Source organism: Dendropsophus ebraccatus, chromosome 9 (genome assembly GCF_027789765.1).
Source record: "Dendropsophus ebraccatus isolate aDenEbr1 chromosome 9, aDenEbr1.pat, whole genome shotgun sequence".
NCBI classification, from domain to species: domain Eukaryota; kingdom Metazoa; phylum Chordata; class Amphibia; order Anura; family Hylidae; genus Dendropsophus; species Dendropsophus ebraccatus.
In genome coordinates, this window is record NC_091462.1 from 76,452,431 (window position 1) to 76,479,724 (window position 27,294).

The following is a 27,294-nucleotide window of genomic DNA, read 5'->3' on the forward strand; positions in this document are numbered from 1 at the left end:
TGGCCATCATTTTTAGTTGAAAATACGGCTGTATTTTGATAAAATGCCTTAATTATTAAAGCCCAAAAAGATGTCCTAGCACAACCTAAACAATATATTAAGGCAGAGGTAGCAGTGAAGGCAGTGGTGTAGCTACCATGGAGGCAAGCAATGCAGCTGCTATGGGGCCTATGTGGCAGAAGGGTGTGGCCTGCCTCTATGGTACAGCCAAAGCAACCCCCCCAGACAGTGAGGCTCTCACCACCATTCCTTAACCTCACAGCATCCCAGCCCCCCCCCCCCCCCCCCTCGGAATGGCTTGGCTGACACAGCAAAGGGACCCTTCCTAGTTGCTCAGAGTATCTCTTACAGTGGAGAAGCATCCTTTAAGAATTGCCCTGAGTGTGGACCAGGAGGGAAGGGTGTTCTTTGATTGCCGTCCCGATGCTGTAAGAGGCGATCTTTAGACCTGCTGTAGGGTGTGAGAGCCACTCAATGCCATGATGACTGGGGGGGGGGGGGGTTGGCGGGGAGGCTGGTGCTGTGAGAGCCCCTCTGAGTAACAGCACTGGATCCTAGTTACCCCCCCCAATAAAGGTGATGCATGACAATAAAGAGCATTGTTATACTATGTATGGCTATGCTCACACAGCAACAAAAATAGAGAAAAGGCAGACGATTTTGGTACTTAAAATAACATCCATTTTTGCCACGATTTAACTGACTGCAACACAATGCATTGAAGAAATGGGAAAACAGATGTCCAATGCCCACAATGTATTAAATAACGGACAATATCATGGCAAACGTCAAAATAATGATCATGACAATTATTTTCGGACGTCTTTTGCAAACAGTGGACTTTTTTATTAGTTGTCTTATTTTTCTTTTGTCACCATTCTTTCTCTGTTTTTACTATTAAATTCAATGGACTTTTCAAATAAGCCGCATCCAAAGACCAATTAGTAATCCCAAACAAATGTGCCAACATAAAATAATGTGCCAACAGCCAGACAGTTAAATGACGTCCGTTATTTTAGACACAAAATTACAGATGTAATTTTAAACGGAGCTGAAAAAAATGTTCTGTGAATATTGCCTATTGCATGATTTTTGCAATAAGTATTGCATATTCATCATTTTAATTGGAAACACACAGATAATAGTTGATCTTCCTTACTGATCACTTTATTGTGGCAGGTTTTTTTTTCTGTTTAAACAAAGTCAAAATCAATAAATTTGTAATGATGTTTTTTTTTTTGGTACAAAGAATGCCTTTCTCCTGTGGCTATGTTTCCACTTCAGGAACATAGCCGGGAAAGGCAGCCATCTGGTAACATATACGGCTGCTAATAATGATCATAATCATTATTAGTGGCCACCTATATTATGAGATGCCGCATTTCCCCTCTATGTTCCCAAAGTGGGAAAATAACCAATTACTGCTTGTTAGTTTTGAAACAAAAGATCACATTTGAGCATGTGACTAGAAGATCTCATGCTTAAGATTAATTACGAAATCATTTCTTTCCCTTTATTCCCTAAGTGTACTACTGGCACAGGATGGGGAAAAAAAATTATCACTACTTTAATAATGGCCTAGATTATAAAATTGGCATTGTTTTTATCCCACATGGTAAATGCCAAAAAGTCATAATAATTTAAACTATTCTAAATAAAATGTGTTATGAAATTGTATGTACCCTACAAAAAAGACAGCACATCCTGCAAAAATGATGGGATAAAAAAAAAAAAAACATTTTGGGACAAATTATTTTAAAGATTTGATCACTCGGGGTCTGCGTGTTCAGCCCCCAACCGGTCACTAGAACAAACAGGGAGAAAACCATATGGTTAATCTCCTCTCTCCCTGTTCCCATTGAGTATAACTGAAGTTATAATTGAAGGTCTTTTGTGTCTTATGTTATGTTCAAACAATGTAATTTTTTTAAAAGAACGGACGCTGATTGCAATGGAATCAGCATCTGTTCTTTACTGCAAGGGCGGCATTGCAATGAAGTCAATATAATGCCGCCCGCTGTGTTCACACAGCATTATGTTAACGCCCGTTCTTTAGAACGGGCATTAAATTAATGTACCTGCCTATTATTTCCGGCCGCTGTTCACTGAAAAGCATCTGGAAATAATAGCTATTCACACAACGTAATGTGTAATTTGTGCCCGCAAGTCAATGTTAAGGAAAGAACGTTCCTGCAGCCAATGTAGCGGTATCGGCTGCAGGAATGTCCTGAATGCAGCTCGGCGGCCTGCAGTACTGTGAACATAGCCTGAGTGTGCGAGAATCTTACAGTGCCCATTAAAAAAAATGTCAATACTACTCTGCATGCCAACATACAACTTGTTGCACAAAAAATAGCCCTTACATAGCCCCGTTAAAATAATTAATAGTTATTGTTCCCTGAATATAGTGACACAAAATAAAAATCACTCTCACCCTAAGGCCTAAAATAAGTAATCTACATTTTTATATATTTCTTGAGCTAAAATAACTAAAATATTTATCCTCTTCCATGTGTTAAAGATTGAATTCTGTTACTAATTATAAATAGCATTGATGTGAGGGTTACCCCTATAAAGCCAGTATTATGTTGCCAGCTTAGAATTGTCAGGGCATGTGATGCTTCCAAGCAGAAGCACCTAGAATCCAAATTGTTGGCAAAGCTAGTCAGTTGTCTTTTGATTTCCAAGTTGTGGGACTGTGTGACACTATTAATCTCCCTCTTTGACTCAACCCTGGTAATTTCCTATTTCTATTCACCAGGTTTGTCTTTCATCATAAGTATTATGGGAACAGATTGTTTAATTAATTTATCTGCTTGAGTAACTGTGCAAACTCTGTCTTGTAACTTTAAAGAAAGGATGGATAGTTCTTCAAGAGCACCAAACCTTAGAGAAGGATCTTTCAATTATTCAATTGACTCAAAGCACTCATTCAAGGAAAGTCCCATGAATACATATTAATTCAGACTGTAAAATCACACAAAGCATAACAATATTTTAAAGGAATCATTTTAGAAAATTTGTCATGTTTGATACTATGGTGCTCCTTGTACAATACATTATATACACAACAAATGTGTGATGTCAACAGCTTGTCCAACAAAAGAGAGTGCAGTGACACAAAAACATATGTGTTTTCCAGTAGAGCATAAAATTGCTATTTTAAATTTAGTGTTTGGGTAATCATACAGATGTGCAAAGTAATGTTAATGACATTTATACCACATATTGAACACAAAATCCCCCAAATTGCTGGTGGATTTGCTTTTTACTTATACTTATATAAAAAAAAAAAAAAAAAAAAAAGGAAAATGTATAATTGCAATATATACATCCCACAATGTCTTTTTTGTTGTCTAAGTGAGATATCAATGAGTAATGTGGCCTTTGTCCAACTGTGTGGTATTTCAATTAGCTATTTCTTGACCTGCTGAGGTTTAGTATGTGAAGCTATAGCATGGTCACTGTTATGTTTAGTGGCTCGTTTATCTATATTTACTCCAAGATCTGATGTTGTATTAAGGCTTAGTATAATATATGCACATTTTCCAGATTTTCAACCACTGGATATAAAACTGAATAGGGGTTCCAATTATGAAAGTCACAATTTCTCCTTTCCCTCCTTGTCATGTTGTCCTTACTGTACTTTTGTAAATGGGCTGCCTACGCTCTCTTTTTTCCAATTTATACAGGTCCCAATAATATTCTTTCTCCCTGTTACAGTACATCATATTTTGTTCTGGTTACTGTACATACGGTAGGCAGCCAACTACTGTACATTTATAAGGCCTGGTGACATAACTGTCTGCCAAAGAAACTTAATATTGGTTTGCACAGTGGGAGTTAGATGGCTGCAGGCAGTGTGGGGCACAGTATGGGGTGGTGGGTGAAGGTGAAAGATAGTTGTAGGTACCAAAAACAGTGAGGGAAACCCAGAAGGTAACTGGTAAACATGTAGGCAACAGTCTCCTTCGTCATGTAACAGCAATTCAGGTGTGACCTTAGTTTTGTGGTCATGTGAATAAATTATGTGAACTAAATAACTGGGACTGTATTTAACCTAATATTAATCCCAATATAAAACCAAACAAATGACACTAAAACCACAATTTGCTTATGCCCTATTTTTTCTCAAGTTTATAGCAACATCATCAGCTTTAGATTGGGGAAGTTCAGTACGAATTGTTTCTTATGTGCCTGTGGGCACTCTGGGATGCTGATATTCATTTCTGAAGCAATTCTTGATATTAGGCTGTGTTCCCACAATGTTTTTTACTGGCTGTTTTATGGACGTCTTTTGAGACAAGAATACAGCTGTAAAACTGCAAAGAAAAAGAAATTGTAGGGACAAAGTATGATGTGTGATTAAAAGATACACGTGTCTGTGGGTAGGCATTATTTTTTTTATTGTGTATAATTGGACACCAACATTGTACTTGAACATATCTGAATTGAAAATAATATTTATGTTATCATAATAAAAATTATTTAAAAAAAAAATTCTAAAAATGGGGGGGGGATAAATAATATTTATATATATATATATATATATATATATATATATATATATATATATATATATATATATTTAGGCTGGTTTCACGCTACGTATATTTCAGTCAGTATTGTGGTCCTCATATTGCAACCAAAACCAGGAGTGGATTGAAAACACAGTAAGGCTCTGTTCACACAATGTTGAAATTGAGTGGATGGCCGCCATTTAATAGCAAATATTTGCTGTTATTTTAAAACAACGGCTGTTATATTGAAATAATGGCAGTTATTTACTGTTATATGGCGGCCATCCACTCAATTTCAACATTGTGTGAACAGAGCCTTTCTGTGTTTTTAATCCACTTCTGGTTTTGGTTGCAATATGAGGACCACACTACTGACTGAAATATACGTAGTGTGAACCCAGCCTTATACAGTATGATGTCATAGTGATATGTCTAAAGTTTTCATCGCTGGTGATTAAGATGCTTGCCAACAGAAGCATTGTCCTAATTTCTGATCAGCTTGTCTTAACTCTTCTCAGAGTCAAACATGATGTATACAGATCTATGAAAAGCCTAATGATACATAAATCACTCACTCAACAAAGCAAAGCCAATCAAACATGAAGGGTCACAATACTCCCCCAAGAGATTCTGCCTCTTCATATTAAGGCTATGTTCACACAACGCACAAACAATGGCCGTAATTTGGCTCTTTAAAACAACGCCTGTTGTTTTGAGGATTAAACAACAGTCATCGTTTTAAATGAAAATTGCATTGAAGACAACGGACGGAAATAATTGAAATGATCATTATCTCGACGACCGTAGTAAACAACGACGATTGTTTAATACATTGTTTGCATTGAATTCAATATCACTGTGACATGTAAAATATATATATATATATATATATATATATATATTTTTTTTTTTTTTTTTTTGGGGGGGGTAGCTTTTTAAATGTTTCAATGCTCTTTAAGGCTATGTTCACACAACGACCAAAAAAGGAAAAAAGTGTCCGCTTTTTGTGTTTAAAATGACGTCCGTTATTGCATCATTTTAATTGGCTTGACTAAAATGCATTGAAGTCTATGGAATAACGGACGTCTTTTTAACACATTGTATTGAATGCGGACGCCTCAAAAGATGTCCGTCATTCAATACATTGTGTAAAAAAGATGTCTGTTATTCTATAGACCTCAATGCATTCTAGTCAAGCCAATTAAAATGATGCAATAACGGACGTCATTTTAAACACAAAAAGTGGACGCTTTTTTCCTTTTTTAGACGTTGTATGAACATAGCCTAAAGAGCATGTAACATGTACTATGTAATTTTGTATTGTAATGTGTGCACATGTATTTGTTTTAAAAACTTATCCTTGTTCAATGATAATCCCTGGCACGCCGTAACTGACGACTGATGTGTATTGCTATCTGCTTAGTGCTTCTTTGGACTTGCTCCTTTTCCTGGCATATCACCTTTGTGTTTGCATGTTTGTGATGGTTAAGAAGCATGCCTTACCACATTTAGTTGCTGTATAGACATTTATCGATTTGCCTGGATTGCTTTTGCAAGCATTTGATGTCTGTGTGGCTGTCAGCTTTTTTTGCACAATTTATAGCAACTCTGAGGATTGGTTTGACTGAATGTTCAATTTCTAAAAGTCACAACTACTGATTTCATTTCCTGCAGGCAAAGTCTCATCAATCATAGAAAGACACACATATTTTATATATCTGTCAGCCATAACATTACATCCATCTACCTAATATTGTGTAGGTCTTTTCATGCCACCAAAGATGGATCCAGTCCTGCACAACTTCTCCCAGTCTCTCAGGACTGGATCCATCTTTTCCCAGCACCTGGGGAGGAGCGGCATAGAGCGGAGCAGACTTCAAAGCCCGCAGCCTGATGAGCAGAATGCAGATAGGAACAAAACACTTTGCTTTGTGCCTACTGTAAATTCACCCATCTTTCATTATTGACTCAAGGCAGCACAGGATGTGCCTGCAATTCTGTAATGCAAATTTATAGGGAGTCCTCTTTGCTGGCATACTGGGTTTATGCACCTAGTTTTATGAGCCATTTCTGTAGACTTACTGACAATGATAGTGTGAGAGCACATGCCAAAATGCCTAGTGAGGGTAGCTTAACACTTACCGGATCCGCAGCGGATTTCACACTGTGAGTTCCTGTACTGTAAAGCTGATTGGGTCCCATACATGCAGCAAATGCTCTGCGTGTATAAGACCCGGCTCCTTTAAACCCCCCCCCCCCTTCTGCCGTCCGCAGCCCCGGCACAGCATACAGTGGGGAAAAAAAGGATTTATTTAGTCACCAATAGTGCAAGTTCCACCACTTAAAAAGATAAGAGAGAGGCCTGTAATTGACACCATATGTAGACCTCAACTATGGGAGACAAAATGAGAAAACAAATCCAGAAAATCACATTGTTTGATTTTGTAAGAATTTATTTGAAAATTATGGTGGAAAATAAGTATTTGGTCAGTAACAAAATTTCATCTCAATACTTTGTTATATATCCTTTGTTGGCAATGACAAAGGTCAAACATTTTCTGTAAGTTTTCACAAGGTTGGCACACACTGTTTTTGGTATGTTGGCCCATTCCTCCATGCAGATCTCCTCTAGAACAGTGATGTTTGGGGCTGTCACTTGGCAACACGGACTTTTAACTCCCTCCAAAGGTTTTCTATAGGGTTCAGATCTGGAGACTGTCTAGGCCACTCCAGGACCTCGAAATGCTTCTTACGAAGCCACTCCTTCGTTGCCCTGGCGGTGTGCTTTGGATCATTTTCATGTTGAAAGACCCAGCCACGTTTCATCTTCAATGCCCTTGCTGATGGAAGGAGGTCTGCACTCAAAATCTCACGATACATGGCCCCATTCATTCTTTCATGTACCCGGATCAGTCGTCCTGGCCCCTTTGCAGAGAAACAGCCCCAAAGCATGATGTTTCCACCCCCATGCTTTACAGTAGGTATGGTGTTTGATGAATGCAACCCAGTATTTTTTTTCCTCCAAACACGACAAGTTGTGTTTCTACCAAACAGTTCCACTTTGGTTTCATCAGACCATAGGACATTCTCCCAATACTCTTCTGGATCATCCAAATGCTCTCTAGCAAACTTCAGACTGGCCCGGACATGTACTGGCTTAAGCAGTGGGACAAGTCTGGCACTGCAGGATCTGAGTCCCAGGCAGCGTAGTGTGTTACTGATGGTAGGCTTTGTTACATTGGTCCCAGCTTTCTGCAGTTCATTCACTAGGTCCCCCCGCATGGTTCTTGGATTTTGCTCACCATTCTTGTGATCATTTTGATCCCACGGGGTGAGATTTTGCGTTGAGCCCCAGATCGAGGGAGATTATCAGTGGTCTTGTATGTGTTCCATTTTCTAATTATTGCTCCCACAGTGGATTTCTTCACTCCAAGCTTGTTGCATATTGCAGATTCAGTCCTCCCAGACTGGTGCAGGGCTACAATTTTGTTTCTGGTGTTCTTTGACAGCTCTTTGGTCTTCACTATAGTGGAGTTTGGAGTCTGACTGTTTGAGGGTGTGCACAGGTGTCTTTTTCTACTGATAAGAATTTTAAACAGGTGCCATTACTACAGGTAATGAGTGGAGGAAAGAGGAGACTCTTAAAGAAGAAGTTACAGATCTGTGAGAGCAAGAAATCTTGATTGTTTTTAGGTGACCAAATACTTATTTTCCACCATAATTTGCAAATAAATTCTTACAAAATCAGACAATGTGATTTTCGGGATTTGTTTTCTCATTTTGTCTCTCATAGTTGAGGTCTACCTATGATGTAAATTACAGACACCTCTCATATTTTTAAGTGGGAGAACTTGCACTATTGGTGACTGACTAAATACTTTTTTTTCTCCACTGTACAATTCCTGCTCTGCGCCGCGGCGGGGAGCAGATAATATATGCTCGGGGCCAGGGCTGCGGACGGCCGGTCGGCTGGCCACGGGCCGGGGGGATAAAGGGGCCGGGTCCCATATACACAGCGGATCTGCTGCGTGTATGGGACCCACTCAGCTTCACAGTACAGGATCCACAGCCGATTTCGCTGCAAACTCGCAGCCTCAAATTGTACTTGTAAAGTTATAGGAAAAATGATTATAGTCTAGGAATGTGGTACTATAGCAATGAGGCTTTATCTTCTTATGTAGTTTTGAGCAGGCAGGCACACATAAAAAGACCTTCATGTACAGGTATGTGGATGGTCATTTGATGACAAGTTGTAAAACTTAGTATTGTGCACAGTGCTGCACAATAATAAATGATCATACAATTGCAGGCATATGTTAAGCAGCAATAGTTTTACCACCGATCTTTTAATTTCTTTACTAAAAGAAAAGCTACATTCAGTAAAAACCAACCCAAGAAAAACTGGATTTTTTTGTAGTCTCTTGGTATCACAAATGGGGGGCCTCCTGAGCCATAATAACAAATTATTTTTTTGACTAATAATGTTGAATGAAAGAAGTGCCTTGTGGCAACTATATCCTCTTTACCCATTTAGAACACTGGGTTTATTTCTCTGAGGAATTAGGGAAAATAGTTATCAGCTGTACAGGTATTTAGCTGACAGACATTGTATGTGTGTGGCAACTTGGATGCAGCAGCGGCATTGCAGTGAATGCAATGCAATGCTACCCGCTGTGTTCCGACTTTGTTATTTTAATGTCCATTCTTTAGAAAGACGTTAAAATAATGAACATGCCTACTATTTCCGGACGCTGTTAACACAATGTAAAGTACGGATGGTGGTTGTACTTTACGTTGTAGTCAATGGTTAATTGAATTGCGGCCACACACAACAGTGCCCGCAATTCAATTGTAAAAAGATAATCTTCCTGCAGCCGATACTGCTGTGTCCGGCAGTATAACACCGTCCATTGCATCTGTTATACTAAGTGTGAACATAGTCTTAGGGATTGAAAGATTTTAGTCATTTTACTTAACTTTCTAATTTTAAGGGGATTTACATCACACAGAGCCCCATAAATTGAATCATTGAAACTAAACTTAAAGTCACTTAAAAAATAAAAAAAATCCCCATAAGAACCAACTTTGTTGAGTTGTGCCACATGCCATTCAGAAATCTGTCATCTGGGTATCAGAATCAGATTAAAAACTGTGACAGCACATAATAACAAATGAAAAGAAAACAGTAGTACACAGTCAGATTCTATGTCCTACCCGGAGACCTCTGAACATCATGTGACACCACACATCAAAGGGGCATTTACTGAAGGTCGAGTGATCATCAAGACCTTGCATAGATATAAATCATCTAAACCAGGAATCATTAAATATGTTGTCACTAGATTCTCCCAAAAATAGAAAACAATTGAGCATAAAAGTTATTAAAATAAGATTATAATTTTAGTTATAACAGATCTTTTTACCTCTTGGTAAATCTCAACATATCATGTTAGAGAGATACATAAAGAACTGATCTAATAGATAAATTTCTTTCCATATATTATAGAATAACATTTATGACAGCCATTATTCTGTAAACAGGGAGTAGAATATAGACTGTGACCAAGACCGAACAGGTGCTATATAATTGTGTTCAGGCTGTGATATGCATTTTGTGTTCAGAGATGTTTTATCATTTGCTGTAATCCATTTTTTATTTCATTGCTCCTAAATCATCGACTGTTCCACTTCTTGTCAACTGAGCCCCCTAAACTCAAATTATCCTGGGGAAAGACAACAGATCGGATATAAAATAAAGAATAAGGATTTGCTATTTTCACACATTATAAGGCAATTTTCACAAAACGTGTATTTTCGTTAAAGTACGGCCATTGTTGCTGATTGTAACAACATCCGTGATTAATAGGAAAATATATGTTACCTTGCCGTCTATGGAATCGTGGCTGGAGCATAAACACATAGTATACACTCCGGCCGGGATCTCTAGCGGCTCCGTAGGAAACTGACATGTCTGTTGTCTGTGTCCGCAGAAAACCCTTTCAGTGCACACTATAGAGCGAGCGGCTCTGGCCGCACACTCCATTGTGTGCAGCGGGGAGTTCTGATGTGGGCGCTCACAGATGCGCCGGAATCAGAACTCAGCGCTGCTTAAAACCATCCGGCCTGTACTGCAGTACTGTCCGGGATGATCTTTAATGAGCCCGGCCGGGTCACAGAATGGCCGGTTTCATACATTTAGCGAGGATATAACTTACTAGACCAAACTAAAGTCTACATACATAAAAGAAGCGTAAACTGTACTTAAATTACATTTAACCCACTCCTGGTTACGCTTGAAAAAAGACCAAAAGACTGCCGGAAATAGAAGTGCCTGGCTTGAGTCGTACCAGGTGTGTATGATTTGGGACAGACTAGTTGCTAGGAACGTGCTGCATAAGATTCCTACCAAACTCCAGGCAGGACTCAGGACTGACCCAGTGCTGATGGCAGAAACTAGACAGCTTAAAGGCTATACCACACACATCAAAGGCTTTAACAATTGAAGCTTAAAATGTAAGATTTATCTCTTAAATACATTTGGTATTCTTCATGTATTGTACAACCAGTAATGCATGTCATCATTTGTCTTAAACTTTCTTTAGCCATTATTGACAGGCATTCACTCTTGGGGTAAATCTATCATTGCTATCTTAGTTATTAGGGGCTATTATCGCTCATATACTCTCAGAGTAGTACAATGCTTCTGGAATATATGATTTTATTGCACATTTACAATTTTGTTGATACCTAGTGCAACTATAAAGTATATCTTTCATGCAGTCCCCAGCTCCGAACAACAGTAACTCAGGCTCTATAGGACACAGTATTCCCATCAGTCATATCATATAACACCTCCTATAAATCACAACCAGAAACACAGGCTTTGGGTTTACACTTACAAAAACATATTTCTTAGATTGAACAATCTGTAGCCTTGAAGCACTTTGTGATAGAATTGTCCATCATTCATATTCAACTTCATAATACCCTGTAACCATTCTTCATGACAACACTTATGAATTCTGTAGATCTAAAATCTGTCAACATGTGTTCCTTCCACATTCATTAAAATTAAATTCCTTCCCAATGTCCCATCTATACATATCAAGTCAACTGGCAGCTACTACATTTTCTAGTCAGCAAGCAGTATTGTGAATTTTATCTTCTTTTACAGAAATCAATTCGTCTTCGTTGCAGCAGATGAAATTTCTTGTAACTCCTCTTCAGGTAACAACCATTGATACTTCTTGATGCATCCGTCCAGGTCTCAATATCCTTTTTACACAAACTGCAGTTAATCACTCTAGAATGCTCTGTTAGAATCAGGCTATCAATCTTGGTTTCACCGATGTATCAGTAGCCTGTGGGCTCTGCTCTATTATGAGCATTACACAGTTTTTGCTGACTGTAATACTTTATTTGCAGCTTTGGTTTTATTTGTCACATTGATCTAAAGCTGCGGCATCTTGAATTGGGAATATGTGAGGAGGAGTAATATATTGCCATATTCCTAATGCACATAGTAAAGGTTTTCTGATAGTCAAGTTTATGACGAGATAGATAGTATCCATACATCTATGCAGAGAATTTATCATACTGTTTTCACTGTGTGTTTTCGACTACATCTACATCACTTTGGATAGTTTTGATTTCACATCAATGTATTGAGGATCGCATGTTTCTCATTCACTTATGCATGCAAGAGTTTAGGGTCTGGCGATCTATAAACATACATTCACTGTCGGTATATTACTTTAGCTGTAGATAGTTTCCTTGAATATGCATGACAATACTATTATCTGAAAATACTGCAATGATAGACTTTTTGGAAAATTATGATATAGTATTGGTGTTGTTGGTACTGTATTATATTAATTTGAGGCTTGTTATTTTCAACTAGACATGATGCTGAATATCTTTACTATGATACGTATAGTGGAGCCATGTATGTGTGAGAATGAGTCAAGGGAGGCAAGGGGGCATCATTGAGTTTAAGTATGGGTTTAACGTTTAAAGTAATTTTTTTATTTTTTTTTTGCTTATGTTTAAGGGTGCTTAGTCTTTTTAAGTGTGACTGCTTTACTTGCAAAAGTGATGCTAGAAAGTGTCAATATATGAACATGCATAGGTCGTCTTGGAGAATACAACCCTCCTTAAACTAGTAACTTTCTAAACCTTCAAGTCTTAGATTATATTCTTGAGCCAACTGAACACAATGAAGCGTTAGGCTGATAAAAGTTGTAACTTTAGTTTCAAAAACCACAGTATTTGTTATGTTCACAGATTTTGGTTTAATTTTTAACAAGGTGTACTTGAGGAAGAATGTTATATACTGTAGATGATGTTGTTTTATTGTTTTGAAACTTAAAGAAATTTTACTTCTTTTCAGTTATTTTGATCTTCCTATTGCACATATCGGCTATATTCACACAACATTTTTTCAGCTCCATTTAAAATGACGTCCGTCATTTTGGGTCTAAAATAACAGACGTCATTTAGCAGCCTGGCCTCCCCTTAATGCAATGACTGATGTTTGTACATTATTCTAGTTTGGGGTTACTAATTGCACTTTGGATGCGGCTTAATTGAAAAGTCCATTGAATTTAATAGTAAAACAGAGAGAGAGAACGGTGACAACAAAAACCTGTTTGGGAACAACTAATAAAAAACGTCCGCTGATCATGTTCATTATTTTGACGTCCGCGGCAAAACATCTATTATTCAATTCACTGTGTACAGTGAATGTCCATCTTTCCATTGACTTCATGCATTTCCATTGCAGTCAGTTAAATCGCGGCAATAACGGACATTTTAATAAGTCAAAATCAGCTGCCTTCTCTCTATTTTTGACATTGTGTGAACATTGCCATAATGTGTAAGGTGTAGACCAAGGGTAGCCGGGATGTCCAGTTTAGAGATGTCAGCACTCTCTACAGGGACATGATTTAATGTAAAATTGACACTCCCAATGACATTGGTTGTCAGCGGGACAAAATGTAAGTAACTATAAGCAGTTACATTGATAAATGGCTGCAAACATTGCTGTGGCTGGCATTCTGTGTAGTGGCATTGTCTCTGCCTGACTACTCAAGTTTGGAATGTCTCTGGGTGGCAAGTGGATAATACATCACCTTTACACCATAGCTTACTGTGTTATAGCTAAACAGTCAGCACTCACTTGCTGGATTGGAATTACCTTTGAATCTCCTTTTTACTTGTATGTATACCATAAATGATGCTAGCTACTGTACATGTCTTCATTCATATTCTATTCAGATCATGTACATGAATTCTGATTATGCTGGCCAACATTAAATTAAAGGGCTGCCTGAGAGTATAATAAATGAAAGTACCTACAGGAAATGTTATAAAATAAATCAACCATTACTTACCTGTCAAATTCAGCGCCACACTGATGCCTCAATGGTCCCCACCAGTATTTGCTTACTTCTCTTACAGCCACAATGTATTGTAAATACAGCCAATCAATAGTCTCAAGGGAAATGCTGTTTTAAAAGGCATATGACCCCGGAGGCCATTTATTGTCTGTAATGGTCATGTGACTGTATGTGATGTCATAACTACATATCAAGTACACATAGGGGAACACCCAACCATTAGTGCTGTAACATGATTGGATTTGTTAAGTGAGTAATGGTTAGTTTGTTATTTTTAAGACAGTTTCTGCTGTGTTTTTTTTTTATTATTTTTACTTATTGAACAACCTCTGTAAGCATAAAGTATTGACTGAACAAAAACAAAACAAAACAAAAAACACTACTTACCACTAGTGCACAATAGTATCAACAGCTGTCAACAACTCGGGATCTGTATGCAAAGGGCCAGAGAACTAAAGGAGCTTGAAAGCTAACAGCTAAGCAGCACAGTTTTAGGCTATGTTTACACAACATATAAACACAATTTAGCACTCAAAACGGCCATTGTTGAATACATTGTGTGAAACAAATGCCATTGTTTGCCTTTACATCAGTGCAAATCATTGTGTTATGAAAAGAACGGCCATTGTGTAAATTTAAAACAACGTCCGTTCTTTTCATAAAAAGTATCTTGTGCTAACATAGCCTTAAACTATTGCTGACACCAAACTTTTGTTAATTGGTAGACTTGTATATTTCATAATGAAGATATTTTCTTGTCATTTTTTTATTTGCTGTAATGTTTGACAATTTGTAAATCATAGGGAATGTTTGCACTTCATGGTGCTTTAATAAAATATCAGGACTTACAGATACTTTGTTCCTGTGAAAGTTCATCATGTATTATTCAAGATCATGAATGTTACATTGGTGGGGAGAAAATGTTTTAGAAATGCTGTTTCAAAGTAAAAAAGATATTGCAGCCCTCTGTATTGTGCTATCATCTGAAAAAGCTGCATACTACAAGGATTTTTAAACTAATGAAAAAAGTTTTATAAACTTTACTAAAAGGAAACACACATAAAAAGTATGTGTATAGAAATATGTAATATGGCATCATAACGGGTAAAAAGGCCACTTTTCAGAAAAAGATATTATTTTTCATGTGTCCATGTGTATTTCCCATGATGGTGATACTATCATTTGGTTATCTAATAAGCACATAGATTCCCCAGAAACAGTTGCTCTATATGGCTATATTCACACATCGTTTAACAGCGTCTGTTGAATAGCAACGGACGCTGTTAAACAGCCAGCCACCGGGCTTCACTCAGCCCGTTCCTACAGCCGATACCTCTGTATCAGCTGCAGGAACGTTCTTTTTTAACAATTGATTGGGACAGTTGGGTGTGACTGCAGGGGTACCGATCATTGAAACGGACAGCCAGAGGTCTCTCACCTGCCTCTGTGCGGTCCGATCGGCGATCTGCTCACTGAGCAAATCGCCTATCACACTGATCAATGCTATGCCTATGGCATAGCAATGATCAGTGTATGGAATCAAACTAATGTATGTAAAAGTCCCCTAAAGGGACCTAAAATGTGTAAAAAAAAAAGTTAAAATCACTAATACACTACCCCAAAGCCCCTCCCCCAAGAAAAGTTTAAATCACCCCCCTTTCCCATTATATAAATAAAACATATAAAAATAAATAAACATATAATATACCATAGCGCGTGCAATTTTCCAATCTATTAAAATATAACAAGCATCATTGTGAGCGGCGAACGCCGTACACGAAAAGAGAGAAAAAGGTGCGATTTGATGTTACATTATATCTATAAAATAAAAATTAATAAAAAGTGATCAAAACGTCCGATTTTCACACATATGGTATTAATAAAAACTAGAGATCATGACGAAAAAAATGTCATCCCATACAGCCCCGTAGGTGAAAAAATTAAACCGTTATAAACGTCACAATAGGCCCATTTTATTAATAATTAATTGCCAAAAATCTGTGTAAACCTGCATATGGTTGTGTTTGGGAGGATGTATAGAATAATGGTATCTTGTCACTTTTACCATATAGTGCATTACATAGACACAGGAACCCCCCAAACGTTACCATATTGCATTCTTTTTTACGATTTCACCAATTTATATCTTCATAAATAATAATTTTGGAATTCCATCATACATGTTATGGTAAAATGAAAGATGCCATTACAAAGTACAACTATTCATGTAAAAAAACAAGCACTTACATGGCCCTGTAGATAGAAAACTGAAAGTGCTAGAGCTCTTAGAAGGGGAGGAGGAAACAACGAAAACACAAAGATCAAAATTTGCGCTGTACACTGTGGTCATTTTGGGCCTGATCCTCAAAGGGTTAACAGCAAATAATGACTGTTATTTGCCGTTAAACGACAGCTGTCCAATAAAAATGGCCCAATGGTGGGTTAACATAGCCCCTTCCTTACAGTAGGCCATAAGTGATCATATTATAAATGGACGCCGTGACTCTTCCACTGTTAATCCAGGCACAGCAGCCTGTACCAGATTATATCATGTATTGCTTAGCCATTTTTCTATCCCCAAATTTGATAACCTATGTTACGGAGAGATCATCAATGTCTTCTGGAGAGCACTTTTAATTTTTTTTTCTATAAATGCAAGGTAGAATTTTAAACCTCACTTTATTTGATTTTTTTTTTTTAGAATATTCAATTTAACTTAAGACAGGTATGCTTTATATTGGGCTATTTTTACCAGGTAATTGCTTTTCTTTGCTTGCTATGTTAGCAGGGGTCTCTAGAATTTGTGTACCAGTATTTATATTAACATTAACCAACTTTATACAGTTTATGGCTATGTTCACACAATGTAAGTTCTCGCAAAACATGAGACTGACCATTGTTGAAACTTCGGTGCATGCTGGGAGTTGTAGGCTCCTGTCCAGCGCCCATATTTAAAAGCTTGGCAGAAGTTTAAAAACTTTGATGTGGAGAACCGAAGCATGCAGACATGCAAGAATGGTGTCAAAACGCTCAGGGGAACACAGTACAACAGGACGGGTTTTGCTATTTTTTTTTTAAACTGCATTGGGTGGAATACCCATTTAAATATTGTTTCCGTGGCGGAAAAAGCTATTTCAGCCAGAGAAACACATAGAACAGCGGCTGTTGTTTGACAGTAAAAACATTGGGGGAACTTATCAAAGTGGTGTAAAGTAGAATTGTCTTAGTTGTCCCTAGCAACCAATCAGCTTGCACCTTTAATTTTTCAAAGAATCTGTGAGGAATGAAAGATGGAATCTGATTGGTTGCTAGGGGCAACTAAGACAATTCTACTTTACACCACTTTGATAAATCTCCCCTATTGTCCATGTCAAACAACGCCTGTTGTTTTACATAGTGTGAACATAGCCTATAATGACTCAAGTCGGTGCAGAAATATTACTTCATTATATAAGGAATTAACATGGCCAAGAGGGTAAAAGTGAGGTTTTTTTTATAGGTATTAATTTTCTGTTTGTTTGTTTTGGCTATAAACTCAATATGGTACCCTGGTTAAAGGGTTGATTTATTGCGATTGGAATTTCCCTACTGTTTTGGCACTGCAGCAAGCAGTCACATAACCTTTAGAGCAGTGTCAGTGTCACCGATCAATCACATGATCTGTCATTATATTGGCCTCATTCTATGTCATTGTTTTGTTTTGTTTCTCCCTGGTAACCCTGGTCTGCGGTATCACTCTTTCATGCTTACCTACCCAAAGGCCTGTTCATAGTAGCGCATGCGGGCCACCAGAGCTGTGTTTGGTCTGTTTTTGCCCCGATTTAACTGACTGCAATGGCAATGCACTAAAGTCTGTGGAAAGGGGGACGTCTAATGCACACAATGTTTTGAATGACGGACGTTATCACCGCGGACATCAAAATAATGATCATGACAACTATTTTTGGATGTCTTTTGCACACAGTGTTCACACACAGTTTTTCATTTTTCACTGTTCTTTCTCCATTTTTTACTATTAAATTCAATGGACTTTTCAATTAGGACACACCCAATGGCCTGTTAGACCACCTAAACTAGAATAATGTACCAACAGCCGTGATTGCACTAAGGGAAGTAGAGACAGCTAAATAACGCCCGTTATATTAGACTCAAAATAATGGACGTCATTTCAAACTGAGCTGAAAAAATGTGTGAACATAGCCTTAAAGGGGTAGTGCGGCGCTCAGCAATTATTCACAGAATAACACACATTACAAAGTTATACAACTTTGTAATGTATGTTATGTCTGTGAATGGCCCCCTTCTCCGTATCCCACCACCCCCGCCCGTGTACCCGGAAGTTTGGTGCATTATACCTGATCCGCGTTGTGCCCGTCCGCCATCTTGTGCCAAGATGTCATCTTCTGGAGGCCGTCCGAACAGCTCCTGCCGTCCCTGATGCCGGTCCCCCTCTGCCGCATCATGACTGTGCTCAGCCAATCGCGGCTGAGCATCTGATGACGCTGCAGAGGGCGACCGGCACTAGGGACAGTTGGAGGTGTTTGGCCGGCCCGAAGAGGACATCATTGTCTGAAGATAGGAGACGGGGGTCGACATGCGTCAGGTATGTATAATGCACCACACTTCCGGGTACACGGACGGGGGGGGGGGGGGGCACGGGGAAGGGGGCCATTCACAGACATAACATACATTACAAAGTTGTATAACTTTGTAATGTGTGTTATTCTGTGAATAATTGCTGAGCACCGCACTACCCCTTTAAGGAGTATGCATGCATCTTATTTACACATAGATATAGTTTCATAAAGCACATTGTTATTCCCATTATTGTTCCCAGAGTTTTCCTTTTTAAATATATTTCAATAAGTTGAGAAATTATTGTTACATCCAAGCACTGCTAATAAAATTTTAATTATTTGTGCTTTTAAAATCATATATAGCCTGTGGTACTGACCTAATTTCAGAAGGGCTTGGAATAGAAATTAAGACAGATGTTACTAAATTATACAGTTGTTGTGCTACTGATAATGCAGTCATCTTTAAAAAAAAAAAAAGATAGGAACCAAAGAAAAGGATTATCGCTATTTGCCTGCTTCCGCATACATTTGATTTGCTCATGCTTCCTTATTCAAAAGCATGTCTATCATACTGTCTTCTGTCACTGCAAACCTTTTCAAATTTAGCCGTAAAGAGGATTAGCCATAACATGAAAAGTACTCAAAATTGTACTGCCACAGTGACTGGGAGTTTATCGCTCAACAAAAAAAAAAAAGAAAAAGAAATTTCTTCTTCCTTTTCCCATTCAAGCTGTCAATGGAAAATATGAAACATGTATCAAATGATGAGATTCCAAAAACACTTGGATCCCTTCCTTATTTTTGTAGGGTACATTGATTAATCTGTCTTTTTTCCCCGGAGAAAGCGCTCTGGCCTTTTTTGTCATTATTGTCGTTATCATTTTGACAGTCTTGACTGTTACTTTGGTTTAGGTCAGTTCGCATGGCTAGTCAATTGTAACAACATGACAAGATATTAAGTATAGATGGACATTTTCAAAAATGGGAAACTAAGAGAGGGATAATGAGGAGGCTGCAGTATAATTAATGTGCACCGCCATGTAGTGTGACTATTCACTGTTTATGAATATAAACTGTTTACAAGAAATCATAATACACCAAAAAGCAACATTTACAGTAACTGACTCTTACTGTGATTGTAATAATAGTTACACATAAATATTATACAGTAAATAGTTTCTGTTCTAGGATCCCCGAAATACTACCTCTGCAGATAAAGATTTGATTACTTATGATTACTTATGATAAAATATTATTTTACTGAAAGAGTAGTAGATACCTGGAACATACTTCCAGCAGAGGTGGTTGGTAAATCTACAATAACAGAATTTAAACATGCCTGGGATAAACATATATCTATCCTAAGATAATAAGAAAGAAAATACTAAAAGGGCAGACTAGATGGACCCAGTGGTCTTTTTCTGCCGACAATCTTCTATGTTCTATGAAAATACTAAAAGGGCAGACTAGATGGACCCAGTGGTCTTTTTCTGCCGACAATCTTCTATGTTTCTATATAAATGTATTTATTTATTTTACCATTTAAATTCCTGCATTTCTGTGTCTTCCCACAGTTCTGTGTACTGCAGTGATCCCCTTTTTTTTTACAAAACCTATAGCACAGCAGCTATAGCCTATAGTGCTTTATAGTTACAGCTGTTATGCTAACATTAGACAACATCCCCTATACACAGGATAGAGAATAACTAACTGATCTCTATGGGAGGGCTTGCACGCCTCCTCTCTCTTCCACTCTCCTTACAAAGAATTGACATGTCAATTCTTTGAGCAGAGAACGGAGGAGGGTGGAGGCACACGAGCCCTCCCATAGAGATGCGGTCTGACACTGAAGCAGGCAGAATTTTGTGGCGGTGAGTTTCGCTGCGGAATTCCACCCCATTTGCTCAGTGTGAACATACCCTTAAGGAGTATAATCACACAAATTAGGCATTCAGTGAATATACAGACAATAACAGAGGCTTTAATAGCACATGTAGAGAGTAATGACACATGCAGAAGCTTAAATCATTCAGGTCTAGTGGACAGTGAAGTTACAAGACATTTGGGAACTACAATGTTAGCTATTACAGGTAATTATTTAGGAAATGCAGTCAAAGTAGTAGAAGAGCAGCTAAGCAGCTAAGCAATGAAGGACAGAAGCAACAAAGTGATATAATGGCATACAAATATTTATGATATATATATATATATATATATATATATATATATATATATATATATATATATATATGGCAACCCTTAAGAGCCATCTGGGTTAAAGTCTACTTTTCTATCATTTATTTAGTATATTGGTTCTTGTAATGCCCATGTAGAAATATATGGTTCTATTACCATTTCTCTTGGAGCTCATCCTTGGTAAATCTTCTGTGGAAGCTGATGATTAATGTAACTGGTAGAGAGATAACGGAATTGTGGCTGTGCTGTGTTTACATTGGGGCTAATGTAGGTGATAGCCAGTTGATTGGGAGTGTTGGCTCCTGAGCAGGTCAACCATTTGTGTTATTATGGTAATACCGTTGAACAATGTTGAGCACAATGGCAGTGGCACAGCTATTTGCCAGGCACCTAACATGTGGACAGTGGGAGAAGACTGAGAGCAGCATATTTGTAGCATGGATTTGTCACATGTAGGGCATACTCAGTTTACTTTGCACCTTTTACAGTTATATTCTTATACTTAAGAGCATCAATACTGACTGTTCACATTTACACTTTAGCCACTTTATAAGAGACACCAATATATTTGCGCAGTGGACCACCTTTGGCCTTAAGATTCCACAGATGAGCTAGATAGTCTATTGTAGCACCTTCTAGAGGTCTTAAGACTGTTAAGGGTTGCAAGACAACCTTGGCCATATCCATGACCATAATAACCCTTGTGATATACTGTACTGCATTGTTCTGCTGAAAGTGTCTTTCTGCCATAGGGTAAACAGCTGCCATGAAAAGGTTTATGTAAGCTGTAGGGTTTTACCATCAATCCATGTGTACCAGAGAACAGGGATATGCTAAGAATGCATTCCCTATACTATTACACTCATACACCACCCTCTGGTAGCCTCAATTAATTTTTTCATGATGCTTTCTCCAAACTCTGACCATCCCAATCAGCATGGTGTAACAGAGGTCTGGATTTATCTGACCAGGTATTCATTCTCTACTGCTCAGTGATCCAATTTTTGCCCTCTTTTGACCACTGGAGTATTATCTCTCTATTTCTCTTAAACAGCGATGTCACGCAAATTGGCAGTCTGTTGTTATAGTCTATCCATGCTAAAGAGTGAGGAGCTGTATATTTAGACATACTGGAGTTGGTGTTGTATTCAGACTGTTGTATAGACTTGATCAAGCACTTAAATACTCAAATGTTCATTTTGCAATGCTTGGGTGTAAAGATGAGCAAAACGAATCTGGCAGGGGAGAAAGGGGTGGGAGAAAGGGATTACCCATAATCCCTAGCGCCCATCCTATCAGCTGCTGGTCCCTCTGTGATGTCAGCACCTCGCCCTCAGCCTCTATATAAGGTAGTCCGTTTACGGAGGTGGCCAGTCGACTGTGTTTGTGAAGGAGATAGCAGGTTGGCAGCAGGCAGTTAGAGCAGAACAGGGAGAGACTGACAGAGAGATATAGGGACAGAGAGGAGAGAAGGGCTGATTGTGGCTGATTGTTTAATGTAGCTGTCAACCAAGTGTCCAGTTTACCAAGTAACTGGGTGCCTATAGGAATTCACTGGGACCAGTAAAGACACAGTATATATTATTCACTCACTGGGCACTGTAAACGCCTTTTGAGTTCTACTAATTTACTGGGATCAGTTAAATAAGCATGCATTTTACATAATCAGTGGTAAAACTGATTATACTGAGTTAAACAAATTTGGTTTCTGATCCACCAAGGTCAAAGCTGTCCATGGCGGAAATTGGTTGATAGACGTTTTTTTCAAATTGTGATTTTTACAACATGCTTTAACAAATAAATAGTCCCAGTACTGTAGCTACTATAGTTTTAGCTGTTTTAATTAAATTTGTTAGCATTATGCTTCGTTTACACCGAACGATTATCGTGCAAATTTGCGCGATAACGATCGAATTCGAACGATAATCGTATGTGTAAACGCAGCAAACAATCGCACAATGAGCGAGAAATCGGTCATTTTGATCTTTGAACATGTTCTTAAATCGTCGTTCGCAAAAAAATTCTCAGATTGCTCCGGGTAAACAGTCGTTCACCGATTTTACCTATGTGCGAGATAGGCTTAAGCAATCGCAAAACGAATTTTCCGTATGATATATCGCTCCGTCTAAACGCTGATTGTTATTAAAAAAAAATTGTTATGTCGAAATTGTTAATCGTACGCTCGGGCGAATTATCGTTCCGTGTAAACGCAGCATTAGATTTGCAAATCCTAATGAGTTTGACCCAAAATTTACAAGGTTTGTGAAACGAATTTCCGGCTGTTTCACTCATCTCTACTTGAGTGCTCAAGCTGAGTAACGAGCCCCATTGAAATCAATGGGAGACTAAAGTATTAAACCAAGTGCCCCATGTTTAGAAGAGTGTCTGAACAGTGTCTGGTAAACTTACAGTATTACATTTTTTTCTTTTAATTTTTTTTATATTTCATTGAAACATCACTTCAGAATCTCTTGTGAAAAATTTTATAGATTTCTGCAAGACACGATTCCAGGAAGGGATATTTAAATGAAATATGCAAAAATTAGATGGAAAATATGTAATAAGTTACAGTAGTACAGCCATACTGACCCGTCTGTGCTCTTCACAAAGCCCTCTGGTGCCAGCTCTGTTCCCCAGCTCAGTGACAGCCCATGCAGCCAATCACTGCTCTGTCCCTCTACAGCCTATGATTGGCTGAGTGGAGCCTGTCCCAGAGGGCATTGGGAGGAGTGCAGAAAAGTAAGTAAGTTTTACGGTGTTTTACTTTAACTGTTGAGGTACTTTTTACTGTGAAGGTACCCTTAAACAGTACTGAATGAATGATAATGTCAAAGAATTATGATGCTGGGAGCTCCGAAACTGTTTAAATATTTGCACTACTGTACTGAAACAATGTATCAGTATGCAAACCTTCAAAATGCACTCAAGCACTCTGCTCAAACAAGCTTATTCACTCAACACTAGTGTTCAGCTGTAATATGCTTGACTGTATATCCCCTGCTTTTTTTTTTTTTACTTCCTCCTCTGACATCTTTCTTTGAAGAGATGTTTACATTCACAGGGCCACCTTTTACTGGGTATTTTTTCTCAGTCACCTTTCTCAGTTTATTACCCCAAACCAAAAAATTAAAATAAAAAATATAATAAAATAACATCTAGCAGTTTTTTTAACACATGCTCCAACCATTCTAGGCCCAATCATCATGCTTCATTTGATGTCACTCAGATTACTGTATTTTCTTATTCCAATATGGATGCACACTGAAACTTTCTGTACTCTGGAGTTAAAGTACATTTTTTTAAGGTAGAAAACATTTTTGGTATTTGCTGATATCAAAATACCAGTCAGTCTGGAAATCTTTACTTGCTGTGTTGTATTAAAATACTAAAGGATTGCTAGTGAACAATCCTAACCTTTCAAGCCCTTAAATGTCAATGTCAAGCATAGGTGAGTCTTTTTTAAATCAGCTTTAAAAATAAGCGTTGTATTTGGAGAATAAACTGACCCTTTCTATTTTCTCGATGAAATAGCAAATATTAATCATAACAAAGCACCCACTTTAGGAGGTGAAGGTCAGCTTGAACAAATACAATGATTTCTAGTAAATTTGAAGACGCTGCTTTTATGTTGTAATAAAACCCAACTAAATAACAAGATACAACAGAGGATTAAAGCAAATGTAGATGATCTGCTAATGCCAATTTTCCCCTTTGAATTTCCATGACATTGTAAGTCAGTAGAATAGTGAAGAAATCAGGCAATACCTTTTAGAGTATATTTGATTGTAAGCTTTCAGGAGTCTAGCTCCCTTTGGCTATGTTCACACAACTTCCAAAAAAGAGAAATTTAAAATAATGACCGTTATTTCCATGATTTAAGTGACAGCAATGCAATGCATTGCAGTCAATGGGAAGACGGGTGTCCAATGCACACAATGCATTGAATAACAGACATCAAAATAATGATCATGACAATTATTTTCGGATGTTTTTTGCAAACAACGGACATTTTATATTAGTTGTTCACACACAGTTTTTCATTTGTCTCCGTTTTTACTATTAAATTCAATGGACTTTTCAATTAAGCCACACCCAAAGGCCAATTAATAATGCCAAACTAGAATAATGTACCAACAGCCGTCCTTGCACTAAGGGGAGGCCAGGCTGCTAAATGACGTCTTTTATTTTAGACTCAAAATAACGGACGTTATTTTAAAATGAGCTTTAAAAAAAATTGTGTGAACAAAGCCTGTTAGACATGAAAAATTCACAGACTTACATGTACAATAGACAGAGATCATCAAAGGATTTTAAAAACTTTAGGAAAAACAAAATGCAGGAGAAGAGTCTGCAGTTTACAACAGGTCAATAAACTAAAGCTTGTTAGGCATGACAAGAGGATGCTGAGCTAAGGCTGCTATCTGCTTGTTATCAAATAGTAATTAATGGCCTTCATAGCCAGAACAGGTCACACACATTGTAGGGCAGTGTTATAGAAAGTGGTCCTTTTTCAGGATTGCCGTCAATGCGCCAGGTGGGAGAACAAAAATGAATCTAAACAATTGATTGCCACATTAGTTTCCAATAAAATATCCTTTAGCATGGTTCTTGATAATGATAATGATAGAGATGATCGAACATCGGAAAATCTTAGATTCTATTGAACTCGAACCTTGTCGAACCTTCCGCATTTGATTCCCGATGCCTTCCCGGTCCGTGGGGAAGGAGGAAACAGCCTGGGTACCGCCTGAAATTTTAGGATTCACCCTAGGTAAAAGGGTGAATCCCAAAATGTCAGGCAATACCCGAACTGTCTCCTCCTTCTCCACGGACAGGGAAAGCATCGGGAATCAAATGCGAAAGGTTCGACAAGGTTTGAGTTCTATAGAACCTAAGATTTTCTGATGTTCGATCATCTCTAATAATGAATATCCCCTTGTGTCTGGTGGTCATTTCTCTGGTTCCCGATTTTGTTTCTGCTGTTAAAGCCCTCCTCATTTATAGTAAATCATCCCTGTCTTCCCCTGGTATGATGTACTTTGCAATAACATCCTTTCACTGTTGCTATGTTAAATTCTTCAACCTTGTTGCAAAGGCTTTGACTGGTCACATGGCCATGACCAATATAATAGCATAGGTTATCACTGGCTGCGGTCCTGTCCCGTCCAAGTCAAAAAGTGATTGGCTGAACTGGCTGTTACTCTAGAAACAAGATTGACAGCTGTTCAATCAATGGCTTACTGGGATGGATAGCACCCGCGGCCAGTGATTGGTTGAGTGGATTGTCACCGAAAAAGAGACTGAAGAAGATGGACCTCGAGGGAGTGAGGAAACATAAGTTAAATGAACAGTTTTGACAAACTGCAGTAAAACAGCTAAACGCTTGCAAGTTTTTAGCTGTTTTAGTGCTGTTTGTTAAAGTTCGGTTGAGGATGAACTCAAACTTTACATTAAATTTACATAACATTTTCTGTGTATTCAGTTTGAAATTTTGCCCCATAAAATATGAACAGAGCAATAGTCTTCAATAGCATTTCTGCTCTGTTGTTTACACAGCAGAATTTTCTAACAGAATTTTCCATCACGGATCCGCTTTCTGCCCAAATTCTTTGGATGGATTTCGCTAGATAAATCATTATCATTAACTTTTGACATGTCTCTATTGTTGCCAATTGCAACAACGGCCATGGTTAATATAAAAAAATATGTTAGCTTGTTGTCTATAGGGTCCCGGCCGGAGCATATACACATAGTATACGCTCCGGCCGGGACCCCTAATATCCAGCAAAAAGGTCATCTCTGGAGTCTGCATCCAAAGCACTTCTCAGTGCTAAGAAATAGATGATATAACAGCAGCAGCAGCTGTATTCATTCCAGTACCCTGTGTGTACAAGTGACTTAAAGTGTCAATGGTTTAGCCCACTAAGGGCACGTTAACCTTATACCTATTGTGCCAGTAGCTCAGTAAAAGGCACGTGATACCTATTGTGCCAGTTGCCCAGTAAAAGGCAAGTGATACCTATTGTGCCAGTAGCCCAGTAAAAGGCATGTGATACATATTGTTCCAGTAGCCCACAAAAAGGCACGTCATACATACTGTTCCATTAACGACCGTACAGCATGAGGCGTGATACACGCGAATAACATGACACTCTACAGACGCACATTGGAATCATGTATGTAACGCTGCGCGAGAAATACGAACGAAATGTGTGAACATTGCTGTAAAGCATTCGCAAATATTTTTCCTTCGCAACTGCAGAGTGTGGCATTATACTGCGATTTTGGGGTGATGGGTGCACCCAGGCATGCTCCTCCTAATGTCCCAGTGTCATTCCGGAGGTATTCGCATCATTTAGGGAGGTTTCATGGGGGACTTGGTGACCTCCTAGCGGTTGAATTTTGACTTCCAAGTGCCGAGAATTTTTTTTCCCATAGACTATAATGGGATCGAATATTCGTTTGAAATAGTCGAATCTCAGTGCCTATTAACAATAATAATAATAATGCTTTTATTTGTATAGCACAAACAGATTCCGCAGCACTTGACATAGTTTCGCCAATTATTGCTCCCTGTCCCCATTAGGGCTCACAATCTAAATC

At 38.2% G+C, this 27,294-nt stretch overlaps 1 protein-coding gene across 4 annotated transcripts in view; it reads left to right on the plus strand.

Moving 5' to 3' along the window:
- The window catches only part of RBFOX1 (RNA binding fox-1 homolog 1), a 218,106-nt gene that overhangs the window by 184,977 nt on the left and 5,835 nt on the right, over window positions 1-27,294 (plus strand). For 2 of the 4 annotated variants that reach the window (XM_069985400.1, XM_069985399.1), the window contains one exon: window positions 11,695-11,747. The exons of the other annotated variants lie outside the window; for them this stretch is intronic. In XM_069985400.1, coding sequence (XP_069841501.1) covers window positions 11,695-11,747 — 53 coding nt within the window. The remainder of the gene's footprint in view (window positions 1-11,694; window positions 11,748-27,294) is intronic. 4 annotated transcript variants of the gene reach the window in all.